The following is a 12,751-nucleotide window of genomic DNA, read 5'->3' as shown; positions in this document are numbered from 1 at the left end:
CAGATTTTCCACATTTCTTGGGACAAATTCCTTCATCTCCACAAGCCGAATGGATGACAGCAAATCTGATGAGCTGGTTGGGCATCTAGTCCAGTTTCTTCTCCACCACAGCAGCCGCCACACACCTGAAGCAACACGAAACTGCTGCTGTGCGCGTTACACAACAGGTTGTTGCTAGGTAACCAAACAGTAAGTGAGTTAGTTGATGCCACCAGTTTTTCTCTGCTAGCTGCGAGGAATTTGAGCGGCTAAAGCCTTTCCCTCTTCTTGTATCCCCCAGAATGCCGTCGGAGTTCAGTGAGGTTATGAAAATCCTATCAGACATATTAACTATTGATGTTAATCACGTCGCGATAGACAACGTCAGAAACATCTTACTTGGGTGGAGAGAAAAAAGAGACAGACTGTTGCTCAGACGTCCAAAATCTTCTTTTCAGATGAAAGTTTTTTTTTGAGAGAGTAGAGCGGCACAGAATCCAGGATACTTGGATTCTGTGTTTTTGTGAAGTTCCCACAGTCACTGATGAAGCCGAGTCATCAGCTAGCAACAGCTAGCAACAGCTAGCAACCAGTTGCAGAGCAGTTCATCATGCTTCGTGTAAAGTTTATGTAGATGCTGGTTTTATTTTCCAGCAGGACTTTCCCTCAATGTACTGACGTCTACAGTATGACTAGAACTGATTGGTTGGAAACTGAACTCATTGCACAAGGAGCCCAAAGCAAGTATTCAGCAAATATATAATATACTTTTAACTTTTAATTAACAACAACAAACTTGAAATATATCACTTTCGTTATTGGACGTTAATTGCCTAAATAAATTCACTTTTCAATACAAATCTATTGAGATTTAGTGTAACATGTTTCACAAAACGGCAATAAAACAAACTACAGCCTTCTGAGGCCACTTTTGTATTTCATGGACAGTACTGTTAGACTTTTTGCCACTGTTAGGTCAAAGTAACCTATTTAAAAAGCCATTTTTGTGGAGGGTTAGGTGGACAAGAAATGCCATCCATCTTCATCATTCAGTCTATTGTAGGAAGCTGCAACAGGAATAGAGGCATTGAATCAAATTACCTTTTTGTCCTTCAAAAGAAGGACAAAACGTGACAAGCATTCGTAAAGCAGTGGTTTCTTTATTGGACAGTGTTAGAGGAGGGCAGCAATTAAATTCATTAATTTATTGTCAGTGCAGGAAGTTCCTCTCATCATCACTCTTCTGTTTTAAAAAGGCTCCATCAATATAAATGACTTTTTTTTTTACCCACTAACATTTTCTAACTTCTTCTATTTCCTAATAAAGAGTCTTTTAATTAAATCTCTAGATCAGCGGTAGCTACAGTTTTGGTCTTGTGGGACAATTTTGACAAAGTACTTCTGGGCAACAATTAAAGAAAATAAAAATACCAAAATATATTTTTTTCTTTTTTCATTTACCTGTTCAGCAGTTTATGAAACCTGCAGTACTTTGATGGAGATACATTTTGTAGGAAAAGGGATCAGCACATCCCTTTAGAAAAAGGACGCCACAGGTCTGCTTTGTGTCTTAATGTTTGAATTTTTATTTTGTCTGCTCTGGGACTTCAAATGTTAGAAGTGTGTCTTCTAATTGATGGGACATAGAAAGTTTAAATGGGGGGAAAAAAAGATGAATTTCCACACTTTTCCATTATTCTTTTTCTTCTATTTTCTTCAACTCAGGTGTGTTTGGCGCCACCCTTCATACAGGAGGTTTACAGCTGCAGTGCGCTCATAAAAATTTGACTGCAAATGGCCAAATTTACTAATCTGAGACTCAGTAGTCAATAAAAGAAGAGCAGCAGAGAAAACGTTGTAATGCTGTAAACACAGGCAAAACCTAATTATCAGGACCTGATTGTCCTCTGTAAATAAATTCAGAGAGTAATAAAAGTCTTGGGGAAATTTTTATTAATTCTTCCTGCATCATCACTGTGTGTCTCAGTTTCTCCCTTTGGGAAATGGAAAGGAAGTTTGTGTGATGCTAACTGAGTCTGTAACATGATATAAGTAACATGAAATATATTTCAAAGTGGAATCTGAGCAAACCGGCAGAGTGTCTGCACGATACTGTCAAATAATTTTTGATTAAAGCGTGCTTTCTGTTTGCCGTTTTTATGAAAACATCACTGCTTCTTCAGGTTGCACTAAAGACTTTTTATTTCGCATCATGTGCTTCACATGGAGCGATTTTAATAATGAACCAGGAAGCAACATCATCTTTGTGGTAAAACAAAAAACAAATGGAAAAAACTCTAAACTGCTGTGTACATTTACATAATTTACATCCATTTCATTTTTTAATGTTATAATTTTAAAAATGCTATTCATGTTAGCTACTTGTACACTTTCTGCTGGGTAAAGACGATTAATGTTGGCAGAAAGGCAGTAAGGGGTTAATCTGTCAATCTTTTCAGTTTCCTTTACTATAAGTTTTGAATAGTAATGAATTAAATAATATTATGTTTTTGGAATATTTATTTTAAATTAAAACTGTTATTTTTTTCCATAGAAAATATCCAAATAGTTTATATTCCTCTATATTTACCTAATTAGATACATCTATATACATCTAATAGTGATGTCTGAACCTTTTGGCTTGGGGGCCCAAAGATGTCAAGCTGAAAGTGCTCTAGGGCCACAAAATGTTTAGTATCTTTTTTTTGAGCTATAATTTCAAAATTCTACTTTTTTTTTTTTTTTACATGTACCTTCCAAATAAACAACAAACTAAACACACAGTATTTTAAAGAAATACACAAAGCAGTCTAGTGGTGCGTAAAAAAGGTTCTGGCAGGTTTGCCAAATAAGAAAACAAAAACCACAACTAAATATATTCCAAGATTTTCAAGTTTTTATAGATTTTCTTCTAAGTACACGAGGTTGATTGACAGCACTAAGCCCCTCCTCCTGGCTCTGATTGGTTGTTTTTGGTCGTGAGCGGTGCATTTCTTCAGACGGCTCATAGAGGACGTGGAGGAGGTCGATTTTATCCACAGATTTTCTGCCTCGTAACAGACCGTCACAACATGGTGGCAGTTTTAATGTGTAAAAAAACGTATTCTTTCTAAAAGTGAATAATAGCTGCAATTAAAATGTTGCAATTATTCCTCAAACAGCCATGTCACAGAGATTTCTGATGCCTTAATATCTCTCCTGCTCTCTCTGCCTCACCTCGCCTCCTCCCTGCTCACTGTCCCTCTCTTTCTGCCTGAACTTTATCTGCCGTCCACAGTGCTTTGCTCGTTGCTCCGTGTCCTGACCGTTGCCGACTCTGCTGCCGGCGTTGACACTTTCTCTTTCTCTCCTTCTCTATCTCTTGCTTGAGGCCGTCCGTCAGCAGCGACGGTCAGGTTGAATTTTCTTTTTTAGCCTGTTTGGCTGCAGAGTGTTTGAAGCAAGTTTGTTCAGGAAGGTTTTCTGCAAGTCTAGCCCAGATTATGTCCGCAGCTTTGGGACGACTTTGAGTAATTCACTGCATCCAAATGAGGCAGTGATGGTGGACTCCATGGAACCCAACCTGCTTGGATTTTTTATTCATACACTAGGACAAAAAATGGTGCTGTAGTTTTGATTCTGGACAAACTAAAGACTTCTGATTCACTCACACCAGCCCTGGTTGGACTGCTTTAATTGAACTCAGATTCATTTGTCTAGAAAGTCCGGTCCATTTGGGAGGTGTGAACTACAATGTGGACCAAAAGAACGAACTCTGGTCCGTCTAAAAACCCAGGTCTCAGGTCGGTTCATGGGAACTCCGGCTTGGTTGGAATGCACATGGAACGCCAAGCAGACCGAAGACCCCTACAAAAGCATGAAATGGACAACGGCGCAAGGCATTCTGGGTAAATACAACCAAAACAAACGTGAGAGTCTATTGCTAGCGGAAGAAATTGTTCGCAGTTTTTTTTCTTTTTTACCAAAGACAAAAGAGAAATCATACAACCGCTAAAATGTGACGTTGCTCCATTTCTGTTTACAATTTGTGAAGAAGGAAGTTGCGCTCAGTGTCTTCCTCAGAGGTTTTTGTCATTTCTTCCTTCAGTAGTTCTTGGTGCAGCGCCACCACAGGCGAGGAGGTTAACAGGCTTTTCAAAGGGTTTGTTTCGTTTGACACAGAGTATGAAAGAGAATCGCAGCAGCTGAAAATCTAACAAATTTTGCTATTTTGGTTCTCAGTTAGATTTAACTGAATTAAATCTACCGGACTATCAGGTGTGAAAACAATTTATCCATTCCTCAGCATGTCTCTTCTTGAGAAGGTTTTTTTTTTCTCCCCAACAAAAAAAATTTGCTCCAACTACACCAAATCAGCTAAGGCTAGACCGTAGAAACTCCCTCCCCATCACGTTTATTTTCTGATATAGGAAGTTCTCAGGAAAAGTGGGAGATCTGACCTTTTCGTAAGTCTGATTAGGTTTGATCTGATTCGATTTTTTCCCCCCCGGTGCGCTCACCCACTGAAATGGTCCAGACTGCCATGATCTTGATGCAAGCCTTGGTGTGGGAGTTGAAGCGGCTGTGGTGGATGGGGTTCCTTATGGCGATGTAGCGGTCCAGTGAAATGGCGCAGAGATGCATGATGGACGCCGTGGAGAACAGGACGTCCAGGTAGATCCAGATCGGACAGAGGTCGGAGGGAAGAGGCCACTTGTAATCTGCAGAGGAGGGACAGGAAAAAGAAAAACAAAAGCTGCTGAACATCTGTGGTACGCTACAGGAAAATCTTGAAGAAAATCATGCCTGAATAAGTGCTTTGGTAATGAGTCAATCAAAATGAAATGTAACAAAGTTCTTCCAAATCTTTGACAAACTGTGAACACTGCAGGTGAGGCCTGGCCTACACTTCTGCTCCTAAACACACACACTCACACACACTCATGGCTGCCTCTATAGCAGCTGTCACTATAGATGTTGTTGGAACCACTCAGTAGCTGATACGATACAATACTGAATACTGAATGTGACACGTTTTCAAAGCAAATACATCATGGCGAGTCTATTTTTAGGGACCAGTTCTATAACAGTCATTCAAGCTGCGCAGAACAGGGACTGAATATGGAACGGCGTAATAAAGAGAAGACAATAGAAGAAGAAAAAAGACAACACTTTACTATTTAAAGTTTCGATCAAATTATTTGTCGTTTTTCCACATCGATATCCAAGTTTAAAAGCTGTCTGATAAGCTGACCTGCTTTGTTTCCAAGACTGATGTGTTTCAACAGCAAATTTAAGCTCCAGCTGCAGTTCTGTTAACTAGGGCTGAACAATAAATCAATAACAATATCTATCGCCATAGATAATAACACTAAATATTACATCTGATGTAGTGTTCAATAATTTCCCTGAACTTTGATCCAAAACTGCTCGGCATTCTGGGGGATGTAGGCAGAGGAAAGGCTTTAGCTGCTCAACCTCTGACAACTAAACAAGGCCGGTAGCATCAACCAACTCACTCATTCTGGTAACCTAGCAACAACCTGTTGAGTAACTTGCACAGCAACAGTTTCATGTTTCACCACTGTGCCTTGTAAAGGCCTAAAGATAAAAAGCAGCAGCATGGAGTGAAAACTTTCTTACACAGAATATCAAACAGGAGGCCTATGTTGCGTTTCATAATTTTTTTTCTTTCAAATTTCTGACAAGTATTTTTCAGGACACTAATTATTGTATCACCTGACATTATATTAAAAATGATTCTCTCTTTTTTTTCATTCCAACAAAAATAGAACCTTAAAACCATCAATGTTGTATCAATTATATAATAGCACAATTTCCCATCTTCACACGTTACGATTATAGAAATAAAAACAATTCAATCACATTTTGAACTGATTGCATTGTTAACAATGCAAGTCCTTGCATTGTTAATGCAACAACTTCAATGCACATTTTCTAATTGACATGTTAACATTGTTTTAAGAAATTAGGCCACGTTAGCCAACTGAAGGCGATTTTTAGTATCAAAATTTAAAATAAAATCTTTGTTTTTGTTGGAGGTGTTTCCTGTGTGTGTGTGCGGGTGTGTGCGTGTGTGGGTGTGTGTGTGCGTGGATTAGGTGGTGTGTGTTCTGACAGAAGTCGATGTAATTTAGGGGCTCAGACCCAGATCATCATGAACGTCTCTGCTTTCCAGGTCATGGAGGAGTGTTTGCGTTCCCCCAAACCGACAGGTGAGAGACGACCCGACGCTGGCCCTCATTATTGGGGAGGAGATGACTCATCCACGCAGCTCGACGTCGCCATGGTCACCGCCAGTCTCTCTGCAATCACCTCCTCATCATCGTCTTTGTTGCTGTTCTCCTCTATCTCATTTTTTTCCCCCTCACCGTTTCTCTAAGCCGTTTTTGTAAGATGATTGTTTTTTATTATTATTATTTTCTCTACTTGTCATTATTCTCAAACAAGTCCATTACACTGTTATTCTTCCTCTCCATTGTTCTTCTTTCCTGTCTCAGATTCCGTTTGCATGTCATTGTGAAACCAGACTACTTCCCCCTAATTTCACTCGTTTTGTTTTTGCTCTGCTTTGCAGGCGGCCATATTTTGGTCATTTCCATAACAAATGAAAAAAACAATAACATTATCAAACCCCTTCTTAACAAACAGTACCAAGTCAGTGATATATTCCTTGTACTGAGATGAAACTTTAATTACTGAATCTTAATAGTACAATAGTCCTTGAATTCCCATTGTATTATTATTTATGATGTGGCATAATAGAGTCTTATGTTATATTATATTTAATGACTCAGCAGAGAGTGTCATTTTGTTATAAGTCATGGTGTCGTGGGTCCAAAAACCCAGACACTACAATGCTCACGACATCAAAAATGTTCCACTTTTGGAAATATTCTGAGTCAGAGTCAAATTTTTTTCACTTTTGACAACTTCCAATTTTTTTTTGTAAAAAACTTCTGTGGTTAATCTAAAAACTTCTGTGTCTCGAGCTGATTGATGTTATTGATCAACTGATTATTACTTGACAAGGGGCAATTTTCTTAAAAACCCGAGTTCCCTTTTACATCAACAAGCTTGAGCGCTTTTCTATGAAAAAAAGGGTAAAAAATTTTTTATACTGAACAAAAAATTGTTCAGTTTTAATAATATTTTCTGAATATCCTGAATAAACAGAAAAATTATGAGGTTTTTTTTTCTTCACATTTTTTAAAACAAATTAGTCAAGTATTCATTTTCTAAAACCGAACTGCAAAAACTGCTATTTGTGTTTCCCCATCTGGTATGGCTCCCCCATCTTTGTTTCTGTATCAACTTAATCTGCTTAAAGATGACCAGCAGTGCCCTCTTCTGGGTGGAGGCCAAAGTACAACACTGAAAGAAGGCCTAAAACGATGTTATTAGTTAATTGATTGGAACTAAGTTTAATCTAATAAACCATTAATCGACAATTGATTATAAACTAAATGGTCTTAGTTTATAAGACCATTAATAAACTAATGGTCGATCATTATTAATCGACCATTAATAATAAATTGTTGCAAGCAATTTATTGCTTGCAACAATTTATTGAATTTGAAGAAAAATTAATGCAGAGGAGGAGTCCAAAACATTATAAGGTGGATAACTGACAAATTTAAACGCGAACTTGCAAGATTTGATCAAATTAAAAGGAAACAAACTGTATCTATTTGGAAACATCCATTTGTGGTGGAAGCTACATGACTATAAAAATCTGAACAAAATCTGCAGATTTATTTTGATTATTTGCTCCTTTTTCCATTTCCATTTGAATAAGAGGAGAGACACTCCTCTGTGGCCGACCTGCCATTCTCACTTCCCAACAAAGACTCGGGAGAAAACACAATTCCTCCCTCAGGGACTGATAGTATCACATTATTACAGGCTCCACAGTCTCTGACGGCCATGACCCAGATCTATAGTGATTTATCCCCCACGAGGAGATTTCCTTCACTTTCAATCCAGAACGTCCCGGTAAAGTCCCTGCAGACCTGCCGGGACGTGACCCTTCGCTCGCGATGGCCGTCAGCCGTCCTCGAGATTCTGCGGCTCCAGCTCTGCGTGTCCCGGCGTCGTCACCTCTGCCTCGCTCGTCTGCAGAGAGCCACCGGGTCTCCTCGGTGTGCGGCGCTGCGGCCGCCTCAGAAGGGTGAGAGCGCGGGGAGGGAGGCCACGGCAGCCGTGGCGTCATTACTGCCAGCCTCATACATTATACACACAGTGAGAGGTCCGTGAGAGGCAAAGTGGGATTTTCTCTGCTGTAGGTGACACAGCTCTGCTTTTGACAGGGTGTGCGTGTGTGTGTCACAGGTAGTAAAATTTAACAAGATGCTTTGCTGTAATCAGGACACTGAAATGGTGACTGTAGGTGGTGCAGTTACATCATTTTGATCTTATTTTATTCCAAAGAACAAGAGTGGATCTAAGTGCACTGGTTGCCACATCATCATAGGCTGCTTTTTTTTTTTTCATCAACTTGGCAACTTTAGCCACTCTTTCCTATTGTGAGACACTAGTTGTGTTTCCATTGTCCAAATAATTGCGCAGATTGGAATTATGAAAATAACTTTCCTTAATAGGAACACCCCGATTTCGGTAAAAACAAAACATGTTTTTCGTTGAAATGTTTATGCACTAGATGGAAAGGGTTTCTCCGATATCTTAGGATTAGTGTTTTTTGCAAAACTGCAAGGGAAGAACTTTTTTTGTATCACACCAGTCATGTGATCAACAGCCAGATGTTACTACTGGCAGAAACGACGAAGAAGACGACAGGAAGTGGTAGGAGGATGATGGCGCGGTTCACTTCAAACAGTGAACAAATAATTGTGTTTTTTGACTTTAGCAGAATATTAACAAAGTTTTGGGACATTTGTAATGGAAACTCAGCCAGAGTTGGCAGAACATAACCTACAATCAGGACACTGAGATGGTGACTTTAGGGGAAGGAGTTACATCATTTTGATCCTATTTTATTCCAGTGAACAAGAGTTGATTTAACTTCACTTGTTGCCAGGAGATCATAAGCTGTTTTTTCCAACTTAGCAACTTTCTTGCTAAGCCCCTCCTCCTGGCACTGATTGGTTGTCTTTGGTGCATTTCTTCAGACGGCAATTAAGAGGTGGAGGAGATTCGTCTTTTCACAGATTATCTGTCTCATAACAAACTGACATGAGTTTTAACAAATATGTAAAAAAAAAAATCTATTTTTTTATAACAGTTACACAGTGCACCTTTAAAGCCAATATAATGGCTGAATGATAAATGCTGCAAAGAACAGACACATGTAAAAGATTATAGAGGTCACTGCAAATGTTTAATGGCAGTTGTAGCCATAAGTGACCTAGTCTGTTAGTTTTAGCAGACCCTGGTGTTTTATACGTTTGGTTTTAAATTAAAAGTCCTTTGATGATCTTAAACATTTACGTGTGATAAAAAAAAAGAAAAACCTGTCCACCTATCAACTGTCTCTCAGTTGCAGATGCAGCCAGTGTGATAAATGCTTGTTGACTGACACTTTGTTTTTATTTTTCTTCTTATTTTACCTTTTATTGGGTGAAGCAGACCAGTCAGACGTCCACAGTGGAAGTGCAGGATGATTGTGTTTTCATTGTGTAACCCTCAGGGCGAACAGTGAATCAGACATCTTGAGGATTTGATGCGGCTGGAGAAAGGAACGGCAGCCAGCAGAGCGCAGGGCATCGATTTGCAAATGGACAGAGGCATAAAGAGATTCGATCACTTGAAAAGTCTCTCAGGGAGGTTAAATCTGGGTGGCTGCACCATCTGAACGCTGCAGGCTGTTAATCAAAAGCGTTTATGTGGCATAACAGCTGTCATGTTAGGAGCTTGAAGACGGTTCGACAGAGAAAAGCAGCACTACAGATTCAGTTTTTCCGCACACTCGGCTCTGTATTCAACAGATAGCTCATTATTACACCCGAATGTATTTATTTTGAATGAGCTGTTTCATTTTCCATAAATCTCACCCTGTGCATGAGCCAAGTAAAACCTGATTAGGATCTTCACACACGGATAAACTAAACTCGTAAAAAAAAATTTAAGGTTCTGGAAACAAGACAAAGATGATGACGGAGTCTGACTGCAGACGCAACAGGGTCCGTTTTTTTGTGGTGGTGTAATCGAAGCATTAAAGTTCAAAATTAAAATGGGGAGTGTGAAGCATAAATGTTTCAACATTGTTCTTTTACTGTTCTAAATGGAACAACCAGGACATTATTCAAAAACAAATGCACCACACGTCCTCCTCTAAAAGTACTGCTGGTGTGATGTGGTTACCTAACTTTAAAAGGAAATTTGCCCTCCAACTCACACCGGTTTACTGATTTAGCGGAAATTACATTGTGTTTTGTATTTCATATATGTGAAAAGAATTACTTTAAAGTTATAAAATAAAAAATGAAAAGCGTTTTATTATTATTATTATTATTATTGTTGTTGTGTTTTGTCTTTAAATGGCCAATTTTGCATCTCAGGCTTCTTAAAGGGGCAGTATTATGTAAAGTTGACTCTTTTTTTTAGCTTTTTTTTCTTCGTCAATAACACACCTGGACAGTTGCTTTGGTTCTTTTATGCATGTTTGAGAAATCCTTTAATCTCCATGGCAACCATTCATCTGTACGAAACGCCTGGATGAACCTAGCCCCGCCTTCAGAGACAAAGCTCCTCCCCTGAGCTGCAGTTCCACCTCACCCCCACTCAGTTTCTTCAGACTAGCCAGCAGCTATTAGCAAACACATGTTGGAGCTCATTATAGGAGCTACTTGTCAATGCAACGCTGGTAAAAACGTTGGAATATTTTTGTGATGACTTCCTGAAGGTGGAGTTTCAGAAAGAGCAGGAGCTTCTTAAAGACACAGAGGTTCAATTTCAAGGAATTAAGTAAAGAAATTTGACTTTACAAAGTCAAATGACATATGCACCATTTTTATAGCAACTGAAGTTGACATTGCTTCTTGATTGTGCTACAACACGGCACTGTGTGGCTGGAAAAAACATCGTACTGCCCCTTTAAGAACTTACATTACCATATATAGGCTGATTCAAATACAAGTTGACTTCTTAGTGCATGATTGTTTAAAATCTCACCCAAATGATCATATTGTTACTGTATAAACTGCTTGCTTACAGCTGGTTTATGTAAAATAATCCATAAAGTCACAAAATTCAACAATGCAGATTCAGTTTAGAGCGAGCTAATATGTTTTTCTTTCATATTAAACTCTTGATAAGGCTCTTGGTAGCCTAATAGAAGCACTATGAAGTTTAATAAGAGCAAAGGAGAATCTTTAGGGCTGAATTGTTTGGGACCGCTTTTCAGTGCAGGTTGGAAATACACAAACAAAAGCAAGTTCCAGTTTAATAACTCAAACTGCAGGCTTTCTGTTCGATTTCACTTTTTGAAGCCAAACTAAAATGTCAAACTAGAATGTTGGTTAAAAGTCTCGTGTATAAGACATCATTTCTTAAGCTGTTGTGTTTCAGCAGCAAAACATACTGATAATATTAACCTAAACATGCATTAACTATACTCTTGTTGGACATTCTGTAAAGAAAAAGTCATATTTTAAGTTGCACAATATGCATACAAGCCTATGGGCAGCAGTCTGTTGTGGTGCCTTGATCCAGAATCCAATTGTTGCAGCATAATGTACTGAATCTCCTGTCATAAATGTTTAAGTGTGCGTATAAGGAGGAAAGTGTTTCATAAACAGAACAAGAACTGCAGCATAAATTTAGATGTGTAGAAATAAACGTTACATGTAGGGGGGAAAAGCCTTTGAGGGACAATAGGAGCACAAGAGTGCTATACAGGCTGCATGTTATATTAATATTTACATGGACATAAATACGAAGGTAAGTGCATGGAACTTGTCAAAGCAGAGACGAGGACATTAAAAGTACAAATGAGAAAAAACTTGTCTACCTTTTTCAAGGTAGAAAAGTATTTCAGAAACACACTTTTCTAAAACTCTTTTAGGCCAAAACAAGAACCTTTAGGGCAAAACCCCTTTTCAACAGAACCGCCATTACAGTATGAATATATGGATGGTGACATTATGTAGATAACAGGTCATGAAGGAGACTGTGGGTGTTATTTGTGAGCCTAAAGTTTCCACAGATTTCGCAAATGAATTAAATTAATTACTGCTCTTTGCAAACTGGATTAGCCTCCACAGGGATTCACGTCTTCCTCAGTGCGTGAGCTACATGGGTAATAGCATATTGGTATTCTAACGTCTCTGTCAGTTGTGTCATGTAGCAGCAGCTTTGAGTGACTTTAGGGTTCAAACATGTGGAAACTCTAATTGTGGAAAAAAGTCGCAGAGTTTAAGTAGCAAGAGAGACAAATGATTATGTGTAGAAAATAAAGACTTTCTGCTGCCTCCATTCACTGTTAAACAGTCATTTTATGACTTGCTAATAAGCGTTTTGGTAACACATTTGACTGTGTTGTTGTACTTTTTTCACCTTTCCATGGTTTAGCTACCGAATGGACAACAATGAACAGGTTCAGTTAGTGTGTATTTATCTTTGAAAATCGTTCACATTGTGCCACAGTTTTCCCATAACGGAAACCATTCTGCAGCTGGTTGCTGTGTGTGGGTGTGTGTGTGATGTCTCGGTTTCAGCTCCGTTCTGTAATTTTCTCATTTTAGATCAGGTCCAATATTTCTCATATCTGTCCATATTGGCTCCTGCTGCCCTCCGGGCTTTCGCGTTTTAACAT

The 12,751-nt window shown here is 38.8% G+C and overlaps 1 protein-coding gene across 1 annotated transcript in view; it reads right to left on the bottom strand.

Annotated features, from left to right (window-relative positions):
• htr2aa (5-hydroxytryptamine (serotonin) receptor 2A, genome duplicate a) overlaps positions 1-12,751 on the bottom strand; it is a 75,779-nt gene that overhangs the window by 20,552 nt on the left and 42,476 nt on the right. Inside the window, exon 2 of the mRNA XM_028023444.1 lies at positions 4,479-4,679. Within this exon, the coding sequence (XP_027879245.1) occupies positions 4,479-4,679 (201 nt within the window). The remainder of the gene's footprint in view (positions 1-4,478; positions 4,680-12,751) is intronic.

The sequence above is a fragment of the Xiphophorus couchianus genome, chromosome 7 (genome assembly GCF_001444195.1).
Source record: "Xiphophorus couchianus chromosome 7, X_couchianus-1.0, whole genome shotgun sequence".
NCBI classification, from domain to species: domain Eukaryota; kingdom Metazoa; phylum Chordata; class Actinopteri; order Cyprinodontiformes; family Poeciliidae; genus Xiphophorus; species Xiphophorus couchianus.
Note: the sequence above shows the minus strand (reverse complement) of the source record. Positions and strands in the feature narration are given on the sequence as shown.